The sequence below is a fragment of the Gossypium hirsutum genome, chromosome D05, assembly GCF_007990345.1.
Source record: "Gossypium hirsutum isolate 1008001.06 chromosome D05, Gossypium_hirsutum_v2.1, whole genome shotgun sequence".
Lineage (NCBI taxonomy): Eukaryota > Viridiplantae > Streptophyta > Magnoliopsida > Malvales > Malvaceae > Gossypium > Gossypium hirsutum.
Window position 1 is genome coordinate 21,772,620 of NC_053441.1, and position 25,182 is coordinate 21,797,801.

The 25,182-nt window shown below is 31.9% G+C and overlaps 3 protein-coding genes across 5 annotated transcripts; all 3 read left to right on the forward strand.

Annotated features, from left to right (window-relative positions):
- The first annotated feature begins 11,199 nt into the window (after positions 1-11,199).
- Positions 11,200-16,973, forward strand: LOC107904990 (DIS3-like exonuclease 2). 2 transcript variants are annotated; one of them, XM_016831534.2, is made up of 7 exons: positions 11,200-11,727; positions 12,067-12,443; positions 13,008-13,061; positions 13,154-13,222; positions 13,354-15,546; positions 15,973-16,044; positions 16,121-16,973. In XM_016831534.2, the coding sequence occupies exons 1-7, from the start codon at positions 11,613-11,615 to the stop codon at positions 16,517-16,519; spliced, it is 3,279 nt and encodes a 1,092-aa protein (XP_016687023.2). In that variant the 5' UTR covers positions 11,200-11,612; the 3' UTR covers positions 16,520-16,973. The 2 variants fall into 2 exon arrangements, with proteins under 2 accessions (XP_016687023.2, XP_016687022.2); XM_016831533.2 differs by having other exon boundaries at positions 11,201-11,727; positions 12,055-12,443.
- A 153-nt stretch (positions 16,974-17,126) lies between these two features.
- LOC107904992 (uncharacterized) lies at positions 17,127-20,595 on the forward strand. Of its 2 annotated transcripts, none has more exons than XM_016831537.2 (7): positions 17,127-17,556; positions 17,659-17,810; positions 17,891-17,992; positions 18,269-18,396; positions 18,825-19,108; positions 19,195-19,285; positions 20,121-20,595. In XM_016831537.2, the coding sequence occupies exons 2-7, from the start codon at positions 17,711-17,713 to the stop codon at positions 20,577-20,579; spliced, it is 1,164 nt and encodes a 387-aa protein (XP_016687026.2). In that variant the 5' UTR covers positions 17,127-17,556; positions 17,659-17,710; the 3' UTR covers positions 20,580-20,595. The 2 variants fall into 2 exon arrangements, with proteins under 2 accessions (XP_016687026.2, XP_016687024.2); XM_016831535.2 differs by having other exon boundaries at positions 17,659-17,797.
- Positions 20,596-21,248: 653 nt separating this feature from the next.
- LOC107904993 (uncharacterized) lies at positions 21,249-23,073 on the forward strand. Its single transcript, XM_016831538.2, has 3 exons — positions 21,249-21,707; positions 22,073-22,141; positions 22,619-23,073. Exons 1-3 carry the CDS (start codon positions 21,531-21,533, stop codon positions 22,829-22,831), a joined length of 459 nt encoding a protein of 152 aa, XP_016687027.1. The 5' UTR covers positions 21,249-21,530; the 3' UTR covers positions 22,832-23,073.
- The last annotated feature ends 2,109 nt before the right edge of the window (positions 23,074-25,182 follow it).

Genomic DNA, 25,182 nt, shown 5'->3' on the forward strand with positions numbered 1-25,182 from the left:
TTATGCTTTTTCTTTTTCACAATTATGGATTTTTTTTACTATAATATTTTGAAATATTGTATCTATCAACTAATAACTACTAATATTAATATAGAGTAAATGAGAGAGAGAGTTCTTTGAAGATAAAATATTAAGAGCGTGACTGGTTCTAAGGAAATTAAAATTAAGGAAAGTAAAAAATTATATATATTTTTAGACTGTAAAAATATATTATTAATGAATTAAAAATTAAATTTATAAAATTAGGTGTCCTGTATGTTAAATTAGAAGTTATTATATATATGAGTTAATATATGATATATTCACAATATATAATTTTATACATAACTAATGAAACAGTTAAGATAATGCGAAGCCTTATTACAAACTATTTCAAATAACATAGCTACTAGCATGTGGTACTCTTATCCTACAAGCCATAGGACATGCAAAATTTATATTTTGTTTGAGGAGAAATAATTGTACGAAACAGTGATTTCATATTATTTATATTTTTATTTAAATAATTTAATGTCACATCAATATTTTCATCCAGTAATAATATTTTAAACTGACACACATTTCTCACTTGTACGTTGGATTCATTTGTATTATTCTTAATTTTCATTTCCGATTCTTTAATTATCCAATAATATAGAATGATGAAAGTATGGGCCTCATATTAATATTTTAGTAGACCTTCCATAATTTAAAATAAGTGATAGGTAAAAGGTAAAGTCTCCATCCTAATAGTATCTCGAAGGGTCGATTTGAATAAAATTCCCCTACATAATGAACCGTACGTTACTTTTTTTACATCAAAACATTCAAATTTAAGGTGAATATTTTAATGAAATCCGTACAAAGAAGCATTGCAAAATGCAAGTGAAACTATTAATGGCGTAAGTTAACATGCTTAAACTTTGAAACTTCAGCGTTTAGGGGAAGTTGAATGGAGTGATTAAAATTTCTTTCATTACTTAAAATGTATCAATTTTAAATAAAATAATCTGATTTAGTCAAATACATTAACTAGATGGAAGAAGTAATCAAATTAGTGAACAGTGGTTTATTAATGTAACAATCAAGTTGGCCTTATTGACTCTCAACCCCCAAAAAAGCCATAATAAAATGTCAAATTAATCAAATGGGTTTACTGTTTCTGCACGTAACAAGTCAGTGTTTAATTTTGACAAAATGTTGTAGGAAAAACAAAAGTACTATTAATGAAAGGATATTATCATGCTGTATATGTCTTAAGTAACGCATCAATGGTTTAGTCATCCGCGTACCTTTTTAAGTGTATTCTTAGGCCAATTGAGTTTTAACTCGATTGGTATGAATATTATTGTTGTTAGAGTTGTGTGATTAGAATCCTACTTTATCCGGTCTGAAAAGCTTGAGGTATAACTCATTTGTTAAAGAAATAAAATTTTTATCTGGACTGAAAATGCGGTACGGACCATACTGCACAAGTTGAATCTGTATATGCCTATACTTCTTCTATTATGCATTGATTAAAACAGGATTGTTTAACTCTTAAAACGCATGTAGCCGAAAACCTCTTATACGGTTGTTTTTCAACATTAGTGAATTTTTCTTCCTATGTTTATGGCTTTTCTCGATAAGAGTTTTCAACGTAAAATTCGTGTGTTCTTATTTTTCTTTTTTATTACTTTGCGACCATTCCTGCTATCATTTTCGACGCATAGTATATCAATTGCCAATATAGGAGGACATGGGTTCAAGTGCATTCAACAGCATTGTCCTCCTATTTGTGGGTTTGGGAGGAGTTATGAGTAGTTTTAAACATAATGTCGAAAAAAGCAAACATTATCGTAACCTATAATGAAATTGTTGAAAAAAAAATAAGTTTGTTCGGTGATTAATATACAATTGATTATCTAAACAACTATACCAATAATTTGACATCATTTAGACTTACTATTAGTCATAAAAACTAAACCATGTTGATATTAACTTGTGGATTGATTTTGATTTTACCAGTGCAGAGTAATAATAAATTATTAGACTAGAAATCTTAATCCGAGCTAGCAAATACCAACAGATGGGTTTGCATTGATTGCCAACCTACCTGCCTAGCCGTAGCTGCTAACGGCAAACGGCTTAAATTCAAGTCTCCGCCAGCCAACAGCAAGTTGTGTCCCTTTGATTATATATTGCATATAATAATGTGAAAGACTTAATTTGGTACATGAATCTCGTTACGCCTGCAACTGCTGGTTTTCGGGATTTAGATTCAGAATCCCCTCCATGATTGGTTGTGAGTTGTCGCCCCATCCATCATCTCTTTAATTTTCAACTCTCCTGTTCCGATTCCTATTATTTTACCATCGACTATCCTTTTGTTTACATTATTTTATTGTTGAGATGCATCCACCAAAACCATCACAAAGATTTAGGGATATTTACAGATTAGTAAATTTTTTTAAAAGAAAATTCATTAATTCATTCAATGAATGAGATGATATAATTTAGAGAGGAAAATAACAAAATTGAAGGATAAACTCCATCAACACAACAAAAGCTTCAACTTCAGCATCAATAGAACATTATGGCACGTTGGCAATTGGTTCTGTCACAAATCAAGCATAACATATCAAGAATTATTGTAATGGTCCAAAGCGGCGGGTATAAATCGGCAAAAGAATCGAGCATCCACCAAACTAAAGAGGACGGCAACAAAATCAACCCTAAAATCACTCGCAAAAGCAAGACTACATGTATAAGCAAGACTAAAAAGCATACTACAAGAATAGACAAAAACTACTAAAAGTGAAGGCTTATTAAACAATGGAAAAACAAACAAAAAAAACATATAAAACTTAAAACAACACGAATCCAAACTGACTCATGAAATGATTTATTATTTTGAAATACTCTCAAAACAGAAAGAGATTAAGAATTTAACGAAAAGCTACGCACTTTCTAAAAGAAACTGTCGGTGGTTAGTAGTGTTTCAACTATGATAGGCATCGTCATCTGTCTATCACAACTTGTGAAGACAACAAAGATACCCACAAAATAGATCTGCAAACTGAAAAGAGAAAAGAGCATGGACTGAATGAGAAGAAGAAAGAAAAAGAGGGTTGACGGGTAGGAGAAAAAAACGTACGGTAGACAATAACAAAAAGACAAGAAGCAAACGACTTGGAGAAAAAAAGGTTATTAAGGTTTTTTTTTTTTACAAACTAGTGTATTTGTATTCATATGTTTTGTTATTCAAAGTAAATCAAATTTTAGTTAATTTATAATTTTATGATTTTGACGAATATAATATAAAATTAAAGTCAATTATTATATTTGACGAAGAAGAATATCACGATAAATTAATTTCTTTCTCTTAATCTTTTCTCTTTTTGTTACATAAACCCTTAGTGAGGGAGACTAAAAACTTTCTATTAGTTTATGTGTAGCCCCTAGTAAGTATAAGGATGACCAATGTATATATGATCAACTTTAATCCAATATAATTATGTAGCAATCGAATGAGCCCATAAGATGTAATGTCTATTAATTTAAATAATTTAACCACTTTAAATTGAACCATTTAATTTTTATACTTTTGATTCATAATATGAACTAAAATCTTACATCTCCCACTTGGATCGATGCAATAAAATATTAACTTTAATAACATAAATATTGAATTCCCATAAGAAAATATTAATCATCATTTTTACCATATTATAATAAATTGAAAATGAGATATTTAATTAACATGCATATCATCACAATTGTAACAATTCGCTAGTCACGGGTGTCGAAAAGTGTATTTCTGAGACTCCGTTATAGTAAATTAGACTCGTAAATATTTATTAAAAATATTTGCGACATTAGTTGTTTAGTTAATTAGGTTTTGGTTAGGTAAAATTGCATGAATTAAGAGTAATTAGGTAAAAGGATTAAATTGCATAAAGAGTAAAAGTTGAATTATAGATTAAAGAAAAATTAAAGGGACTAAAAAAGAATTATTTGATTTTAAATAAGATTATAAGTTAATATTTTTTGGTTATACACATATAAATATGTGTTTATATTTGAGGTCATATTATGACATGTTTTAAATTATTGCATAAATGAACATTATATAGGCAACATTAGGTTGAATTTGATATCTTTACAAATTTTGATTTGAATGATGTTTAAATTAATATGTTTTGATAATATAATTGTGGTACCTATGAGGGTACATTGGTTAGACATCTAGGTTGATTATTTTGACATGTTTTGAAGATATTTGATTTTGTTTCGAATTGGTTGAACAATTGATTTTTGAGTTGTTTAATATTCAAGATTGTAGGGAATGGTAAACTTGATGTTTAAGGTTCATTTTGAGTCCACACGGCCAGACACATGGGCATGTGACTGGACCGTGTGAGACACACGGCTAACACATGGGCGTGTGGTTTGACCGTGTGTCCCCTGCAACTTTAAAATTTCAAAACAAAATGCTCAGGTATTTTCACATGGGTGTGTGTCCCCCTATTTCTTTGAAAATTTTTGATGTTTTCGAATAAAATTTTTGAGTACTCAGTTTAGTCCCGATTTGTTTCTAACATATATTTTAGGCCTCGATGGCTCATATAAGGGACAATATGATTGATTTATGACATGTATGTTAAATAATATGTAATGTCTATTTTTGATATAAAAAGTCCAGTAATGCTCTGTAACCCTGTTTCGGCGACAGATAAGGGTTAGGGGTGTGCAATGAGTCATAATAAACAAGAAATAATTAAATTTTATATTAGAAACATGGTTATTGAGTATTATTATAAAATATCATTCATCAATATAACCATGACTCATTCTATGTATATGTTCTTCATATGTCTTTAGTTATTTTATATCATATTTAATTATTTTTCGTATCATATTATAAATTTTATGTCATAGTTTATGCGATTGTCCTCATCATTTTTGTCTTTTTTTTTAACTAACATAGGATTTGTTAGTTTAATTGTAAGGATGTTTTTTTTTCTTTTTGATAAATTACAATAATAATATAAATCCCTACTAATAATGCGGTTAATGCAATTTAATCTCAGACCATATTTAAAACGATGAATACTCCAACTATGATGACCAACACATGGATTTTAAAACTATAATGGCCCATCATTCAATCACCATTGGCATTAAGGCATCCCATGCTTAGTCAAATTAGCTTTATTAATAAGATAGAGATGAAGTCCTTTTTTATCCTTAAAAGTTTTTATATTCTAATTTTAAAAAGATCTTTCAATACAACTAACAATATATAATTAATAATAATTCATTAGAAATACATGTGGTTGATATGATTTACGCAAACCAGTTAAAATATTCTACACATATATCTATGTGTTTAGTATTCATTAGGTATTAGCATATACCTCCAGAATTATGTGGCAAGTAAAAACAAAAAACAGTAAGCCTTAGCCTAGCCACTACTTTTTTTTTCTTTACTAATTTTAAATTTTGGGTCTGTTTGATTGATGGAATTGATTTTCCGGAAAATCATTTCTAACTTTTCCAGCGTTTGATTGGCGGAAAATATTTTCCATTTGGAAAATTAACTCCAAAACAAGGGAAAATGGGTTACATTTTAGGGAAAATGTCTTACCCTTTCAATTTCCGTAAGACATTTTCCGTGCTCTCCTCTCTATCGCCTCCTTCATTCCTTCCTTCATTTCCGGTAGAAAACTGCTTCTGTTTATCGATTTTTCAGTAACTTGTTTTTTTAATTATTCAATACTTGTTTTTTAACACAATTACAAATAATTTATTTGATATTAGTTTTTTCAATTTATAACGATTAATATTGTAGCTTAATAATTGAGTATTATTATAAATAAATCATTGCAATATATGTAAAAAAATTAAAATATAAAAATTTATTAATATATATTAATATATGTAAAAACAACTTTTCCGAAAAATATTTTCAAAAAATCTGCCAAGCAGCAGAAAATATTTTACACAGATTCAATCAAACACCAGAAAATATTTTTCAGTAAATCATTTTACAGAAAAGTAAAACATTTTCCAGAAATTATTTTACGAAAAATATTTTACTGACAATCAAACAGACGCTTTATCTCGTATTTTTTTTCCATAAGTGGATTAACAAACAAAATAAATAAATATTTTCCCTCCACTACAATATAGGAACCGTCCACCATGACTTTTGGCCAAACTTTTATACTGGCGTAAGAACATTCCAACTTTATTTTTGACCAAAACACTATTATTTTAATTAAAATATAAAAAAAACGTGGTCTGATAGTTAAAATGTTTGGTATTTTAAGTGTGATTTCAATTTGAGTAGTATTAATTACATTTATTATTTAGATTTTATCCTATTATTATAATTTATATATATATAAGGACGAAAGTCTTAATTAAAATTGCCTACCAAGATACAAAAAGGTGAAATGAAAATGACAAAAACTTCAAAAATTGGTACCGTCAATTGCACTACCTATTTTGTAATTGGGTGGGCGACTCTGTTTAAAACGACATGACGTGGGAATTTCCATAATCAACTTTTTATTGGATTCTTTATAAGTGATTCCGAAGAAGGAATTTTTTAATGTGATAGTAAAATAATAAATGTCTGGAGTTCAAATAATTGTGTGCCCAATATTAACTTAAGTGAAATTAAGATCCTCAAAGATTTTGTCAATTAAAAAAATTTCAATCACGTCGTAATTTGGGACTGCAATCTTTTTTCTTTTGCCAATCCGATTGATGAATTAAAATCGGACTTGAATGAAATTTGTTTGAAGATTATACACTTCTTTGAGAAATTGATTAATATCGAAAGATCTAAAAGACAAATACAATAATGAAAGTCCAAGGACTAAAGCTCCCAAAAATCGTAATAGTCGCATTCTATCGCCACCTTATAAAGAAGGAGGGGGAGAGGGTAACGGCAAAAATCAAGCACAATATCATTATAATTTGGAAATAACCCAATACACATTCTCAATGCAAAACTTCAACACAATAATGATGGTATCAAAATCTATAAAAATAAAAGAAAAATAGGTTAAGAATTTACTTGTAGGCTTAACAATGGAATTTGCAATTGCTCACAAAACCACTACCCGCAAATACCTTAAAAGAAACTTTAAAATCGCACTAAAACAATCGAACAATTTATAACACAAGAAGCCTAAGAAGATTAAATGCGACACACTACAAACCCTAATTGATATAGTACATGAACACGAACAGTGCCCACTAAAACCCTAAAAAGAACCATGGGGAAAAAAGACTAAAATATGTAGTCTTTAAATAGAATTAGTTATCACTTATAGAGGAGCAATCTTAAAGATTTTAGATCATGAATTAACTTATAATATTTTAAGATTAATTTAGGATCAATTTTACAGCTTGATGCAGCATAGAAGTAAGATACAAGTGAATTAGTCAAAAATTACAAGAGAGCTTTATTTCTTTATCTTTAAGTATTCTTTAAGATACATATTTTTAACATTTATTTTGTACATAAATTTTATATAATTTAGCACTTAATTTATCATTTTCCATATAAGTATAATTATTATCTATTGTATCGAAAAACAAACGAATATATGAATTGTACGGAAGATTTGACACAAACGAAACAAAAATTTTAGGATGGTTAATTATTATTTCTATTTAAACTTGTTTATTTTTATTTAAGCTATTATTATTTTATGTTTAATTAATTATTATATATATGGAATAGAAAGGGGAGGCGTTTTACGGCCACTAAAACCTTTTTATTTTAATTAAATTTTTTCTATGTTATTTTTATTTTTTTTCTTCAATTTAAGGGTAAATAATTTTCATCTAATTTTTAGGTTGATAATTAACTCAGTATTTGAATGTCGAGATTTTGAATTCGCACTTAATATATTTTTGTAATTTTCTAATTTAAGAAATAGATTCAGTCATTTCACAATGTGGTTTTAGCATTCCGTCCAATATTAAATTACATGTCTTAAAAATATTTGAAACCTATAATTCATTATGTATAGGGTTAAAACTATTATACATGTGAAAAATGATGAAATGTTGGTGTGGGGACAATTCGACCCTCCCACAAAACAAATCTTGCTTTTTCTTTGGTTTGGCAATTGTGAAATGGATACACATTATTTCCAATCTCAACTTAACATTAGTATTAATTAATTACTCTAAATTAAAACTTCATCATAGAGACTTGTTGGAGCCTCAACCTCTCAATAGGATGGAGATTAAAAAAAAGAGAGAGTCTAAGTTGATAATATTATGGATGATTTGACAGTATTTTATTAAAATTGCAATTAAACCTTAATGAAAAAAATATAGGCATAAATACTTTTTTTTGTTGTCTGAAATTAGTACTTGAATGTTTTTTTTTTCTGTAAATTATCTTCGTTTTTTTAGGACACACGGTACTATAAGATTATAACGCTTGTCAATGATGACATTTATTAAAAAAATATTAACTAAAAATTATATAAAAATATTTGATGAATTTTTTTAAAAAAATGAAATAATGTGTATATAAAATAAGATATATTAAGAATTATGGAAGTTAAATAAAAAAAATATGCAATTATACATATCTATTTAAATTAAAATTTCTTAAAATCCTTATCTTCCAAAGGAACACAATGTTGAAGTTGTGAAAATCCAGAAACCAAATCAATTGGAACCAACTATTCTGGAATCACTAAGATTCATCTCAACTTTATGTTGCTTTATATGATTTTTTTAAAGAGAAAATTCATTAGTTCATGAATTAGACTATACAATTAAGGTAAAAGAAAAAACAACAAATGCTCTTTAGTGGCAATGAAGGACAAGCTCCATCAACATGAAAAATGTTTCAGTTCTAGCGTAAATAGAATATTACAACATGTTGACAATTGACTTTGTCACAACTTAAGCACAATATATCTGGATTGACTACAAGCAACTACCACAATAAGAAAATAAATCCAAGATGGTCCAAAACGGCGAGCAGGTAAAAACAGCAAAAGAATCGAGCACCCACCAATCTGGAGAGGATAACAACAAAACTATTCCTAAAATCACTTGTAAAAGCAATACTATATGTATAAACAAGATTAAAATACCTCCTACGTCTTTTATGCCTCGTGCGATTATGAAAATAGCATAATCGCAATATCACTAAGAACAACAATTATGTAACATCCAATCTCATTAATAATTTCAAAATTTTAAGAGTGAGTTTGGATGGGCGGTGCGTTTAACTGCGGTTAGTGTAAAAAACAGCGGTGGCGGTGATATTAGATACTGTAGCGATACTGTAGCGTGAGACAAAAAGTAAGCTAAACGCACCGCACCCAATCACCCATCCAAACCCATCATAAGTCTTGAATGTGATCACATTTAAATCATACCTTGATTTGATCTAAATTGGATTTGACTAGAAAAAAAACAATCCTACGATGAGGAATCCACATTGGGTCCTCTTTCGTCTATAAATCATCATTTCTGAGTAAATTTTCACACACAATGTGAATCACTTTCATTTTAGAGACGCTTTCTTATAACTTAGCTTATACATAATATATAACCTAACTTTTATAATATGTGCAAAGTTAACGATATTTAGATTTATTAAAGGGAACAATTTTGACCGATCTACTAATGACAAGTGATATTAATTGATTTATTAAGAGCGTAATTTTTAGATTTTTTTAATTTTACAAAACAATAATTTTTTTAAGATAAGAATTTTAAAACCATATTTAAAAAGTGTATTAATTTACAAATTAAATTTTAAATATTGAGCAAAAATAAATTTTAAGTATAAAAGTTTTAGATGTACTTGTTTATACTATATGTTTCTTTTTCAAAAATATTTTAGAAACAAAAAGTAAAAATATAAAATATGTAATTAAATCATTTTAATATTTTGTTTTTAATACATTTTAAAAAGGAGAATGTTTAAATTTATATTTTTTTTGAAAGGTTTAAAATTCTATTTTTAAACATTAGTAACTAGTTTTAAAAATAACTTATTAATTAAAATAAAATAGAATAAATAGTTAATAAATATATTTTAATTTTAAAAAATAATTTTCATACTTTTAAAAATTAAATTTAATTTGTATTGAAAATGAAATTTTGTTATAATTTTTTTAGTAAAGTTAAAAGTTTTTTGAATTAATGCACATACAATATTAAACATTTTAAAAGTAGAAGTATTAAAATTTTAGGGTCCATTAATCCAAATAAAAACAAAAATAATTAAGGAAAATATTTGTACTTAATTTAACTTTTTTATTAAAAAAATTTTAACTTTAATGTTTAAGGTAGTATACGAGGTTTTTTTTAATTTGACACTTGAATTCTTTTTACTCACGAAGCTCTTAAGTTTGACTTTAATATTTAAACTTTTTTGTCTCAGTTAAGTATTTACATTTTTAATTAGAGTACACATGTCAAATATTCATTAAGCCACATGATATCGCTTAGTCTGAGTATCAAATTGGACATTGAAACTAAACTCGGATACCAAATGATATATTAATCTTAAAAACAATAAAGAATTCTTGCTAATAATATTTTTAAAGTATTATTCTAAAATCATCCCCTAATAAATTAAAAATAAAATTATTATTTGGTATACCGACAGTGTATTTTTTATTCCATAAGTAGCATTAAAAAATTGTTATGTGTCTACTTTTTAAAAATATTTAATTTTTAATATTTTACTATAACTTTATAGGGGAGACTTCTCTTATTTATGGAATCAAAAAACTCGACCGAGAATGTTGTAAATAATTTCTCTTAATAATAAAAAATAAAATGAATAATATAGAGTTATTTGGGGTATAAAGCTTGATCATTTACTGTTTTAGAGGATTGGCATAGTATCCATGACCATCAAAATTTTAATTTAGAGGATTTAGAAGCGTTAAAGTACATTTTAACTCACAATTTCTAAATTATTATTTTATTATTAAAAACTAAAATATTAATTACTTTTAAAAGGTATGTCAAAACCACTGGGTAGCACAACTCTGAAGTAACAGAACACCAAACCCAAGCGTCTCTAATCACGACAACTTATCACCTCATAATCTGACACGTGTCGCGAGATCTACCTATCCTAACTCCACTCCCAACTCCACGCGCTCTTTTTTTTCCTTCCCCAAGGGTCCGAAAGAAAACGAAGGAAAATATAAATAAGAGAAAAGGAAAAGAAGCTGAGAGAGAAAGAAAAGGAAAATAAAAGGAAAATAAAAAGAAAAGGGAGAAGAAAGAGGGAAGACAAAGGAATCGATTGTCGGCGCCCCATGTTTCCGCCGACCAATCTTCATTTCATTATCTCTTCCACCTCCACACACTCCTTCTCTCTCTATTAAAAACAATTTCTTTTCTCTCTCTCTCTCTCTCTCTCTCTCTCGAAACTTCTTTTAAAACCCTAACCTTTCTTTTTCCCTTTGTTTTTTTTTTCTTTTTTTTCGGTGCCTTCCTAATATTTTTTTGAACTAATTGGAAGTTATCCGAGTTTTTATTTGATCTAGGGTTATAATTTTCTTTCGTTTTTTTTTGTCAAATTAATTTTCGTTTTCGTTTTTTTGGGGGTTTTATTTGAAGTTTTAATTAGAAAAATTATGAGGAGAGGTAGCGGCGTTGTGGAGTCGTCTGTTATTGTTGAGAGGGTTGACGATGTTGATAAGGAGAAGAAGAAAAAACGACGATCTAATCGTCGATCCAAACATAACTCAGGTGTTTTTCATATTACTGCACTAAATTTTCCTGATAAAAGCCTAATTCTGTATATTCAAACTGAGTTTTTGGTGATGTCACTTGCTATTTATTAGAACTTAGTGGGGTTATTTATTTATTTACTAGGTTATTTCTAGAACTTAGCGAGTTTTGTTTATGTTTTGCTGTGTGCTGCTTGTAGAATTCTTTTTCTGGGTATTCTTTTAAGTTTGGTGAATTCGTTTTGCAGTATTGATTTGTTTTTTTTTTGTGTTATTCCATGGTTAATTTGGTTTTAGTGAGATTTATTGAACTGGGATTTTGATTTTGGGTTCATAATTTCTATAGCTTTTAATTCAGTGAATGAAGCACGTGGAGAAACATCAGATAGCTTGAAAAGCGATGACAAAACAAAAAATTTCGTATCCTCTATGGGTTATTCTTCGTCCAAACAAGGATTGGAGATGACTTCGAATGAACAGACAACATCTAATGTTGGTTTTAGTTCTATGCCTACAATGCATATCAATGAACGAGTTGGCTCTGCTTGTGATGATACTGCTGTTGTTGTTGGTGGAAGCATTTATTCCAAATCGTGTCCTGAATCAATTGCCTATCCGGGGTCATCTAAATTGTGCACAGATGGATTTCTTCCATTCCACCAGTTTGAGGGTTCTTTCCGAAAGAAACTGTTTGCTCCTTACTGGCCTATGGAGGCCGTAAATGAGGCATTGGAGGTTTGTTTGAAATTCAATCTTATAATTTGATATCTTTTTGTGCTATTGATTTGTTATTTAAGTTTAGTAATAGTTTTTATTAATCGACCATCAATATAGTCATTGTTCTATAAGAACAAAAACACCCTATAAGAAACTGATACATCCTAGAAGTTTGGAAATTTTGAATTTAAATTAATTAGTTTAATATAGTGGCTTTTAAAGTTCAGAAGAGGACACTTCAGGGGCTAGAACTCTAGTTTTGAGGTTGGAGGTTTCAAGTTCATATCTTATCTATATATTGAACATTTAAACTTTAGTAAAAAATAATCATTAGAGTTAATAATCAATAATGCCCCAGTTTACTACTCTAACTTGTAAATAACATATAATAATTAAGATTAAAAAATTACGAATCCCTTGCATATTGCTCATCTAATTAAAACTAGTGATGATTGTGTACTTAATTCTCTGTAGTTTGTATTGTTTTTTTGGATGCATATTTATGGTTTATGTGGCTGGTTCACTGGTTTTATTTGTGTGTTGGTTTCTTGCTATTTTGCCTTATGTTTAATTCTTCTGCAGAAAGGGGAAGCTTTCAAAGCGTTGTTTCGTGTGAATGCACACAACCGACTGGAGGTTTGTGGATGCTAAACTTACGTTTGTTTTTTTTATGTTCCTTGCTTGATAAATCTTGTATGCTGACATGGAAGACCACGTTATACTGCTAGGCATATTGCAAAATAGATGGGGTACCTACAGATGTTCTTGTCAATGGAATGTATTCGCAGAATAGAGCTGTGAGTATGAAACTATCTCTGGTTTATATTCGCTATGTTATTGTCAATGCTAATGTATCTTATTTAGTCTAGCCTGCTAGTTTATATGGGATGGGTCTAATAATTGCAAATATATTTTTTCTGTCTCATAGGTTGAGGGAGATATTGTGGTTATTAAGGTTGATCCTTTGGGATTGTGGACAAAGATGAAAGGGTCAAATGGGTCCTCAAACAATTCTACAGTGGTAGAAGATTGTAATTTAGTTCAAGAGGTCAATGGACTGGCTGATAATAGCGAGAAGGGTAAAGGAAAGGTAGATGCCAATTGCGAGCATAGTGATGGTAGAAGTGGAGTACTACCTGATAAAGGGTTTTATGATGCAACACAAGTGACTAGAACAGCAACATACAACTATGTAAATGGGCATCACCAATATGGTTCGGAGTCTTTGCATGTGGGTCTTTTACCCGGGCAGAATCAAGGAATGAATTCAGTGGATCAGTTGGCTTCCATGACAATTCGATACCCTCTGAAACGACCTACTGCAAAGGTTGTTGCAATTGTTGAAAAATCTCTTCGAAGGAATGCTATTGTCGGCTTTCTTAATGTTAAGCCGTGGTTCTCCTATCTAGAACTTAATAGAAAAGATGCAAAGAAAAATTCTGTGATCCTTGATCACGAGTATGTTACATTGACCCCAACTGATCCAAGATTTCCCAAAATGGTTGTTTTTGTGAGAGACTTACCAGTCTCTATAAAAAAGAGGTTGGAAGATGGTGATATAACAATTGAGACGGAGCTGCTAGCTGCCCAAATTGAAGATTGGAGTGCAGAAAGTTCTTTCCCATGTGCTCGTGTCTCTCATTCTTTTGGACGGGGCAGTGACTTGGAACCTCAAATCAATGCAATTCTATATGAAAATGCAATTCATTGTGCTGATTTTTCTCCTCAAGTACTTTCTTGTCTTCCAAGTACTCCTTGGGAAATCCCATCCAAGGAAATTCAAACTAGAAGAGACCTTAGAGACTTGTGTGTGTTCACGATTGACCCTCCCACTGCTTCTGATCTTGATGATGCTTTATCTGTTGAAAAGTTATCGAAGGATACTTTTAGAGTAGGTGTACACATCGCAGATGTGTCGTACTTTGTCTTACCAAACACAGCCTTAGATGTAGAAGCTCAGTTTCGATCAACCAGTGTCTACTTGTTGCAAAGGAAGATACAGATGTTGCCATCTTTGCTTTCAGAAGAGCTTGGCTCGCTCAACCCCGGAGTAGATAGGCTTTCCTTTTCTATGTTTTGGGAATTAAACAGCATGGGGGATGTTTTGGATCGTTGGATTGGTCGTACAGTGATAAGATCTTGTTGCAAGCTTTCATATAGACATGCTCAAGACTTCATTCAAGGTATAGCTGATGTGGAGAACTTTAGTACCTTAGAGGGGTACCCTGAGTTGCATGGTCAGTTTGAATGGTCTGATGTTATTAGATCTGTTAAATATCTTCATGAAATTTCAAAAACTTTGAAGGAGAAAAGATTTAATGGTGGTGCTCTACAGCTTGAAAGTGCTAAAATTGTTTATTTATTTGATGAAGATGGGGTTCCATACGATAGCAATCTAATTGAGCGGATGGATTCAAATTTTCTTGTTGAAGAGTTCATGCTTTTGGCAAATACGACAGCTGCAGAAATAATATCTAGAGCTTTTCCGGATAGTGCATTATTGCGAAGGCATCCTGAACCTAACATGAGAAAACTTAAAGAGTTTGAAGCTTTTTGTCGCAAACATGGTCTAGCATTGGATACTTCCTCTTCTGGTCAGTTTCACCAATCCTTGGAAAAATTAAGGGAAAAACTCAAGGGTGATTCTGTTCTTTTTGATATTCTCATCTCATATGCTTCAAAACCGATGCAATTGGCTAGTTACTTTTGCAGTGGTAACTTAAAAGATAACTTGAATGATTGGGGTCATTATGGGTTGGCTGTTCCTCTCTACACGCATTTTACTTCGCCTCTACGTCGTTATCCAGACATTGTTGTACATCGGACATTGGCTGCTGTAATTGAAGCTGAGGAGCTATGTATGAAGCATAGAAGGGTGCTTAAATGTACAGATGGGAAGGTGTCCAAACATTGTTTCACTGGTATTTATTTTGATAAGGAAGCTGCAGAGTCTCCACAAGGGCAAGTAGCATTGTCAAATGCTGCATTGAAGCATGGAATCCCTTCCCCTGATCTGCTTGGCGATGTTGCTGCGTATTGTAATGAGAGAAAGCTGGCCAGCAGGCATGCAGAGGATGCTTGTGAGAAACTCTATATGTGGGTTTTGCTAAAGAGAAGGGAGGTATGTTTTTCCCCCTTAAAATGCTAAATAGTTTCATTGATCTGTAGGATAAGCGGCTACTGCATTAGATATATATGTTGGTTCATTCGGAAAGCTGCTCTAGCTATGAGGCTTTCTATTCATGTTCAAATTTAACACACTCTGTTTGCTGGTTACCTTATGCCTTTTTACCATCTTCTTAAGAAAAAGATCCTGGTATTTCGGAGAAATTTTGGAAACAAGTAGTTACTGATGTCTAAAACATCCTAGAGACTGTTCATTGTAATACTTAGTTTCAATTTCGTAGATGTTTTAAAAATTTCTAATAGGAGGTTACTTGGTATAGACTTAAATTGTGGAAGTTCAGTAATTGTTTTTAATTTTGTTTGGGTCGTATGCATTTTTTTACTGATGCTTTCCTTCACCCTTTTGATTGTTCTCCCTCAGATTTTGTTGTCTGATGCTAGAGTGTTGGGATTGGGTCCAAGATTTATGTCTGTTTACATTCAGAAGCTGGCTGTAAGTGTTCCGTTTCTTATTTTTTAATTCTGTCATACTGTTCATGGTTTTGGTGCTAATGTTTATGTGGTTTCAGATTGAGCGGCGAATATACTATGATGAAGTTGAAGGGTTAACTGTAGAATGGCTTGAATCTACCTCAACGCTGGTGCTCAGTTTAGCTGGGCACAAACGCTTGTTCAAGAGAGGTGGCCCAGGGAATTACATGGCTCTAGGAAATGCTGCATGGGTTGTAAATCCTTATGATCTAAGTGTGGAAACAGGTATTGATGACTGTGATGCAACGCGCATGGCAAATGGTGAGGTGGCATTATCAGATTCAGAGCCAAACTCGAAGCCTTGGATTGATCCTGGAGCCTTCCCTCTAACGGTGCGGATGCTTTCAACAATTCCTGTGGCACTGTATGCAATTGGTGGTGGTGATGGACCCCTCGAGATTGGGGTACGATTATACATGAGTTCATATTTGAAGTAACTCGTGTTTTGAAGAAAGGGCAATGGAGTATGGAACGACCTGGGGGGGGGTGAACAAAGGAAACAGAGCCTTGTATGGAATGAACAGGTTCTGTTGTAGATAAGAAAGTAGTGTATAGTTAATGTGGTGGGACTAGGGAGGTGTAGATAGATATAACGGTGGGTTGGGGTTATGGTGGATTGTTTTGGGGTTTATTATAAGTAGCTGGTGTTTTTTTTTTAACAAAAAGCTGCTCTTGGAAATTAGCCCTTGTTTTTATCGGCAAGTTCCATCTAATATTCCTCTAGTAACTACAATGAAAACTATTCGACACTGAGCTTTAGCATAGCTTAGCTTAGGAGTCGATTCTATGCTGTATTGCTGGACTGCAGCCCGAAAGTTTTTTGGAGTTTGGGTGGCTGATTTCAGTTGTTTTCAGATTCTTTGTTTTTATCAGACATTTTTATTGTCGGAACTTTGTTCTTTAATTTTTCCTTGAATTAACGCCTTCTTTATCATTCGCTCTAAGTCTTTTGTTTTTAGACCCGAATCTGGTTCTTGGTTTACGGTTGTTTGTGATTGTGATGTTTAGGCTGTGTAGGGCTTTTCTTAATGGCTTTGTTCATTTGTGATCGTGTCTGAACTATTTTCTAATAAACAAAACAAAGTTCGTTTATTGATATCTTAGTTTGATGGTAATTAAATTATGACACTTACGACGGGAGTATATGGAAATTGTAAAATTGAGATGTTGGCAGTCAAATATTTAAATATTAATATAAATGCATAATATTTGGATGTGCAAATGTTACTGAGAGTTCCATATGATAATCTAATGAAGTTTAGCTCAATATTTTTAACAAAATACGTTCTAGATCCGAAAGGCCAATGCCCTAACTGAATCTTCGCCAAATAAAGCCAATCTTAAGCATAGAGTGACAACCTGAGAAGCAATGACATCGTCGTACGGCCCGTTGATCAATCTCTCGGAAGCTTCTAATCATATGGGTCATTTCGTCCAGCTTCTCGTTTTCGTCCATCGCTCTACTCCCGTTCAGGTTTCTTTAATCTCTCTCAGTTCCACTGTACGGGTTTTTCTTTTCTGCAATGAAGTTTTATCTTAATCACCGAATTCACTTTTAATTTTTTGTGTGGGGAAGTATAAATTGTCCAAAGGCGGAGAAATAATCAGGACAGACATTCAGGTGGGCGATGACACTCGACCCTTTTTCTCCGTATCTTTATGGAAGAAAGAATTGCGGTCTATTGTTGCTGCTGGCGACATCGTTCTATTACGAAGTACTTTTGATTGGTTTAACTTCTTAGTCTTTTAGATTATTTTTATATTATTCCGTTTATATTGCGATTATCATATTTGTCCGTTGATTTTAGATGTCAAGATTACAACATTTCGAGATGTTTTCGAGGCCAGAACTGTTGACTGGTCATCTTTACTCCGTCTAGTCCACCCTTACCAGTCCCTTGTTTCAAAGAGTATGTCTGAAATTTTAATTTTTTTTTGTAATGTTTACTGTTCTTCATCATTATATGATACCATTCCCAAGATACTTCAAAAAAGAATCGAGCATAATAGTTTCAGACACATGCCTAGATGATAGTTGCCTCCAAATCCAAAGAAAACAAGTTTATTGTTTCAGTGCAAATGTTGTTTTATGTATATATATACATATATTTATGTGTATTTGTTTAATTATTTATCAATACAAGCTCTTTAACTAAATTGAGCCTTGTGTTCATACTTTGTTGTAGGTGCAATTGAATTAGTAGCAGAATGTAGAATGGGGATTGTGGTTAAAGAAAAGCTTTCCAAGGTTATAGAATGGGTGCAGAGGACTGGGTATATTGCTATTGACAACATCGAACCAAATGACTGTCAAGTATGCTTTCCTCTCGCATGTATTTGATGTATCATTTAGTCAAGTTTTATGTATTTCTAATACTTGCTGTTTGAGGAATTTGAAAATAACCCTCTATAACCTTTTCATTATGATATCCAATTTTGGTTACATACTTCGCACTATGGTGTAGTTTGAGATTATGATAAATTGCTCATACTTGAAAAAAAGTGAATGCCCGTCCTATTTTATGCATACCATCATTGAATTTATTGCTGTATGATAAATTTCTTGCTCATTTTAATATTCGGCTGATCACCTGTAGGAAATTAGATAATCATGTCTTTCCCCTTTGCTTATATATCTTTTTGGTCTATACTCTATAGGTTCTTGGATGTTGCTGTTATTTAATCCATGTTTCACTGTCTTCTAAATGTTTTGAGTAATATATATGCTTAATTTTGCTTCAGAAAAGGCGACTCTCCAGAAACTGGAAAGTGCCAGAACCGAATAAATTTAGAGAATGTCCCTCACTTTCAGAGGTATTGTGCCTGAATAGTCACTGTAAGGCGATATTTAGTGCTTCTGTTGGTGAAATTTTTCTGCCGATTACTTGGAGGCCCATCGGAGAGTCTGAGAATGAAAATATGTTTATCAGCAGGAGACTATATAGATCAGCAGACAATAATTTAGCGGAAGATCTTATCTGCACTGGTTGCCGGCTCTGTGGTTCCCCTTTGCATCAAGAGCAAGGGTATGGTAAATATCTTCAAATTTTCTTACATGACTTTTAGTGTTATGAATGGATAGGGTATTCAATGTCTCTGTATTCTGAAGCAGGTCTATAGTTGGGACAAATTCAGTTCCACTCTATTGTGAGAAAAGCTCGGATCGCCTTCATGCAGTCAGCTTGATATATAGGCCTTTTATGGTATTGGTTTTTTCTTGAATTTTCTTTGGTAATCTTATATCATTGAAATAGTGGAAGCACCTCATTCTTTCTGATGAAATGGTTAAAGATTGTTTCTGTCGAACAAAAATTATTTTATTCTATGCATAATGCATTCCCTGAGCCATCTTCTAAAATTTGAAAATATAGCTTCATCTGCAAATAAAAAAAGGTAATTGTTTGGAATGATGCATGTGACTTGATAATTTCAGTTTTTGCTATCAGAAGTTGCAAACAGAGTTTGTGGTTTCATTTGTTTTTTCAAGAATCTGAAGTCTGCTGAACATACTCTGTTCATATCCTATGCTTTACACTGCTAGAATTAGAAGATGATGTTTCATGGAAGTTCTTACAACTTATTGCTATATCAACAGTAAACATTAGAAACAATGATTACAAGCACTGAATTGAGTGTGTTTTACACACACTCAAAATCCTAGGGCCTCAACTTTGCCATTTCAGCCAAGGATTGCTTGTATAGTGAAAGTTAAAACTGAACTCTAAACCTATATTTGCATGTCATATATAGTGTGTGTGCAGTCTCTTGGATCTCTTGATGTATTTGCTTTCACTAATCAATGATTCTCAACTTCATGGGCTCTGGTTGTTTTTTCCTCTGTGTTCTGCATTAGTTGTTTATTTTCCCTTGTTCTATGAAGATTTTTCTGTGATTTCTTCGGAATTCATTTATTTATGCTTTTCTGAGTATCATTTTTAGAGTAATGAATTATCTGTATCTGTAGTTTTTGGTGTCTGTATCCTCATGATCAAGATTATCTCCGTTCTCTGAAATTCTAATTCTTGTGTTTGACTGCAGTTATATTTATGGGATGAATCTGAACACATGCCGTTACTGGTAAAAAACAATGCTGCAGAGAAGTTGTTCGGAAACATCAAGGCTGAAAGAGTTTACTTATGCTATAAAGAGTACAAGCGTGATATAACTCTCAATCCAGGATGTATTGCAGAGAACGGTTCTCACGGTTGTGGCACAAGAATCCGTAGTTCCCCGAAAGCTGCTGGGGCAAGTGATGCAGAGCATTGCTCATCAGATGCACATGAGAAGCAGGAAAGTATGCAAAATCTACAATGTAACAAGAACATAAATTTATTTCAAATTTGGTTAGTTGTTCTTAAACTGTTGTTGCAGCGAGGAAAAAACAGTCCTTTGAAATTCGAAGTTGCCGTAAATGCCAGCCTTGATACAGAAAACGGGAGGTTTGAAATGATCACTGTTTCAACTCCTTGCTTTAAAACCATTCGGTGTTTGGAATGAAGTGAATACTTGTATACGAGGATTAAAGTACTTGTTTCATACATGATTGCCATGGATGATGAGGAATGCATGGCTACATAATCTAAGGCAGCAAGTAATCTGAGGCATTCATCAAGTGACTTAAATATAGCAGCATAATTGCATCTTAGAGTGTAACATTTTCAATACCATGCTGGTAGCCCTAAAAAAGGAAATCCAAATATTGACTTAAAATGGTTGGTGGATGGATTGCTTAAAAGGCAGTTTCAATACTATTTCAACAATATTTCAATATTTTCCCTTCATTCAAGTGCGTGCAACTATACATCATCTGCAATGATTCAAAGTAGAGAACCACGGAAAAAGCCAACTGATGATATAGTAATAAGGTGTTTTCACCAAAATTGCAGTTTTAGAAGTAAATAAATCAATAATAATAAAAAAGCACCATATTTTTGAACCCTTTGTCCCTGCTGCCTCATAAGCACCAGGGCTAGAGCCACAGATGTAGATGTTCATGAATCCAATCCCAGTTTCATGGTAATTTTCTATTATAAGCAAATAACAAGAATCATTTAAGATTCTACAACCTCAAATGTTGATCCAAAACATAGCAATGTTACATTCCTCGAGCTTCTTAACCTATTGGCCAACTATTTCTTCCTCTCTCTGCTATTTTATACTTGCACATCACTGGAATTATTATAAGAGGAAGTGAGGGGGAAGAAAAGCAAAGAATGGAATCCCATTAAAGCATCAAAGATTTGAAGGTAACATGAGAAATGTCCGTCAGAGGACACATCTTTGCTTTCTCTTGTTTGAGATGAAAATTTTGAAAGGCCCCTTAATAGGCTCCTAAAGTCCATTTCTTAAAGCCCATCAAATATGGCGAAACATTAAACCAGAGACGGCGCAATAGAGCTAAAGAACAGAGAAGCACTGAATCAGATTAAGAACCAAAAATAAAAGGGGATGAGAGGAATTGGGGGGCCTTTGCTTACCATAGGGGATCTGCTTAGCGACGTAGGTGAAGAATCCAGTGAAGCTCCTGACCACCATAAAAAACCTGATGCTAGTCTTCCACCACCGTCGATTCTTGATCCCGTTGACGCCTCATCTCAATCCCTGGACCTAATCAAACTGTTCCAGGTTCCTTGCTTGTTTCTCAGTATATTTTCAAAACCATAGGAAAGATCCCAAATTGGAAACATTTTTAATTCCTCCAATTTCTTACAGTTTTATGTTCTTTTTTAAATTACAAAATTATATTGCTTGAATCGATTTGAGTCGTTGCAAACGTCTAAATTTTTTGCAATTGATCCCAAACCTTGGAATCCTTTTGGTTTAAAGTATGTTTGTAACTTTGAATATCATATGGGATATGGGCTCATACATCTTCATGATTTGTGCTGGTAAATGCTGAAATGAATCAATGATCACATTCCATAATTTTTTTTTTGAATTTTGGAAACTTTGTTTCATTGCAATGTCAATCGCTTAGTGGTTTTATTCAGGAAAACTTCGAGAAATTGAATGAGGCACTCGCTGGTTCAGATCATTCATGGACTGCTCTAACTTTAGAGGTAATAAGATAACCTGTTTTAAAGCATATATAGAACAGCTTTCTATTTGATTGCTTGCAATTCGTTTGTGTTGCAAAGCATATTTACAGCAACTTTCCATTGATTATTTTCAATTGTTTGTGTTGCAATTTATATTATGCATTAGCCGATTATATATACATACTCGAATCTGTTAGGGGGCTGCAATGTTCTTGTTGCTTTAACTAGTTATATTTCTTCAATTTGGGCACCAATTCTTTTGACTTTAGTTCTTGTTCAAACATCCTATATTAGTTTGATTTCGGCGTGAGTGTCAGATAGAGAATGTGTCTGACACGGATTTTTCAACTTTTTCCATGTACTTGGGGGTTACTGATGTCTTAATATGTGTGATATGGACGTTGAACATGGGTACTTTGAAAAAGATGAAGAGTTGGAGCATTTTAGATTTTGTTCATGCTGACTGGTAGTAATATAATCCCCCTTGGGTTATTCCAGCTATGCACTGCTCTGGAAACTGCAAACAAATTGGTTCAGTCCACAGACACAAATGTTAGATCACTGTCGGAGAAGGTAAGGAAACTCGAGAAGATTGTAAAGAGGGGAGATTCTGCAATTACAGCAGCCAGAGCCATCTCCATCTCCCTAAACCAAAAAGGAGGATCATCTGTTGCTAGTGAAAACCGCGAAGAATACGGGTCACCTCAATAACATATGAAGTCATATAGACTTTGTTTTTACTGCTTGGGGTGCATTAGTATATCTCGGACAAGCTCCCAAAATTATCCTGTAGGAAAAAAATCCAATCTTTTATACAACTTTTATGGATGTATATGTATGCACTGTGCATTTGCTCTATGTGTTTCTTTTGTTTTGATAATGGCCTTTTGTTGTAAAAACCTGCAAACTACCTACCTATCAATGAAGAGGTAAAAGCAACCTTTGATCTTTCAGGGGAATTTCTTAGTTTCAGCTAATGTAAGAGAAGTGACGCTTTAAAATGGGGGCCAATGTGTGCTTCCAGTTTCCTAGTGGTTTTAATGTCTTAAGTAAAGGCCTAACCTCAGTATCCCCAATGATGCATTATGCCTGAAATCCCATTAATCAAACTTGAAGCTCATTAGATTTGGACGCTGGTGTTGAACTCTTAATTTCAGACTCAATTAGTGAAAAATGTCAATTTTTTTTTTAAAAGCAAAAGCTTGCAAGTGCAAAATATTAACAAGTAACCAAAGCATCATCCAACACAAGCTAGTGATAGTCCAAATTAAAATATAAATTCATGTTTTCATCAAGGGCCAATCGGGTTAATCTATGCGTAATTTCATTGGCCAAATGGAAAATAACAGAATCAAAACTAGTAGACAATCCACGAGCCTCAACAATGAAACAGACAAATCCAAAGAGTGGTTATTAAGCTTGTTAACTAGTGAATAATAATCAAACTCAACAATGTTACGGGGAAAGCCGTGCTCCCTGGTTAAACGAAGCGATCCCAAAGTAGCAATGGCCTCGGCCAAAAGCCCATCAAAGGGTCCCTCAAGTCGGCGCGCGTAGCCCGCTAAAACCATGCCGTTCGCATCCCGCACAACCACTGCCATAGTTTCTCGTCTTTCGTCCGCTTGTCATGCTGCATCAACGTTAAGTTTGAACCGCTCGTCTATAGGTATTTCCATCAATGATTCTTTCTAATTAAAAAGACAAATTCATAAGTAGGATTAATTTAAACATAAATTAAAACTGGTTTAATAGTAAATATATATTTATAACCCTAAACCTCGGATTATAAAGAGGTGCTAATGTAATAAACTTAGTTAAAAAAATATATTTATAATCCTAAACCTCGAATCATAAAGAGGTGTTGATGTAATAAACTTAGTTAAACTAAGATGATTATTAGATTTAATGGTAAAATTTTGATAAAATCTCAAATTTGATTTTTATTATGAATAAATCAGACTCCAAAGAAGAGAATGCCTTCCAATTTACCCACTTATTTAACAATAAAATAGTTGTCCTTAGTAACATAATTTAATCTCTAAATGATGCTTTCGAAACTTCACGAGACCCTTTTTTCTGTAATTATTTAAGACCAAATATACATTAAAAAATGGTTTGATTCTCTCAATGCAAAGACAATTAAATTCCCATCATCACACCATTAATTTATATCTCAACTTAATTGTCAGTGACGGAGATCTAATCACCCTATCTGCTTAACTTATCCCTAAATAATTTTACAACAAAACTCGTAATTCCCTAAAATCTACCTCTATTTATATTAAGCTATGATTAAGGTTACAAATATTCAAAAGCACTACTGATTCATCATTGCTAATTATATTGCTATTTCTTAAATTATTAAATTGATTTTTTTAGTAAATAAATTAAATTTTAAATGCATATTGGAAGTGCTGTTTTTAGTTTAAATATGTGCTTAGTTTTAAAGAGACAAGTTAACTTGAAATTATCGTTCCACGTGGAAGACAAAAAGCAGACTGCTGGCTGGTTTTCATGAGAATAAGCTTTACTTTATCTATATTCCAAATTTTATTATTGATTCGAAATTTAATTATAATTTTTACGATAATAAAAATATGTTTTTATCATTTTTAAGAGGACAAAGCATAATTTTACATTTACTTTATTTTAAGGAGAGTCGGGCACTTGTCAGCCCCTTAGCTACGCCCTTATATTAATATTTAAGTTCTAATTGCGTTAGTGTGAGTTAATTACTTATCAACTTGATTAAAGAAATTACAAAAAATATTTTTATGTATAAAATAATTTATATTGTTACGAGAGTACATTTGTTTTTTGTTTTTTTTTTTTACACTTTAAATAACAGTAGTGAAAAATTACATATCGTAAGATTTGAATGTATGTCATTGACATCAATAAAATCTTTTTTTATCACTTTAATAAAATCTTTATTTTCATATTTTTTATACATTTAAATATTATTAGACAAAATGTTTCACCCATGTAATTTGTATATATTGATAACATCTTTGACTAAGTTTACGTCACAAGTTAACTCAAAATCAATTAAAAAAAATGAC

Excerpts from the sequence above, each read along its gene's own strand:
- LOC107904992 (XM_016831535.2), top strand. The coding sequence starts at position 17,452 with ATGACATCGTCGTACGGCCCGTTGATCAATCTCTCGGAAGCTTCTAAT. Across the intron at positions 18,397-18,824 it reads TCGAACCAAATGACTGTCAA|AAAAGGCGACTCTCCAGAAA; the intron begins GTATGCTTTCCT and ends ATTTTGCTTCAG. Across the intron at positions 19,286-20,120 it reads TGATATATAGGCCTTTTATG|TTATATTTATGGGATGAATC; the intron begins GTATTGGTTTTT and ends GTTTGACTGCAG.
- LOC107904990 (XM_016831533.2), top strand. The coding sequence starts at position 11,613 with ATGAGGAGAGGTAGCGGCGTTGTGGAGTCGTCTGTTATTGTTGAGAGG. Across the intron at positions 11,728-12,054 it reads TCGATCCAAACATAACTCAG|CTTTTAATTCAGTGAATGAA; the intron begins GTGTTTTTCATA and ends TAATTTCTATAG. Across the intron at positions 12,444-13,007 it reads CCGTAAATGAGGCATTGGAG|AAAGGGGAAGCTTTCAAAGC; the intron begins GTTTGTTTGAAA and ends ATTCTTCTGCAG.
- LOC107904993 (XM_016831538.2), top strand. The coding sequence starts at position 21,531 with ATGAGAGGAATTGGGGGGCCTTTGCTTACCATAGGGGATCTGCTTAGC. Across the intron at positions 21,708-22,072 it reads ACCTAATCAAACTGTTCCAG|GAAAACTTCGAGAAATTGAA; the intron begins GTTCCTTGCTTG and ends GGTTTTATTCAG. Across the intron at positions 22,142-22,618 it reads GGACTGCTCTAACTTTAGAG|CTATGCACTGCTCTGGAAAC; the intron begins GTAATAAGATAA and ends GGGTTATTCCAG.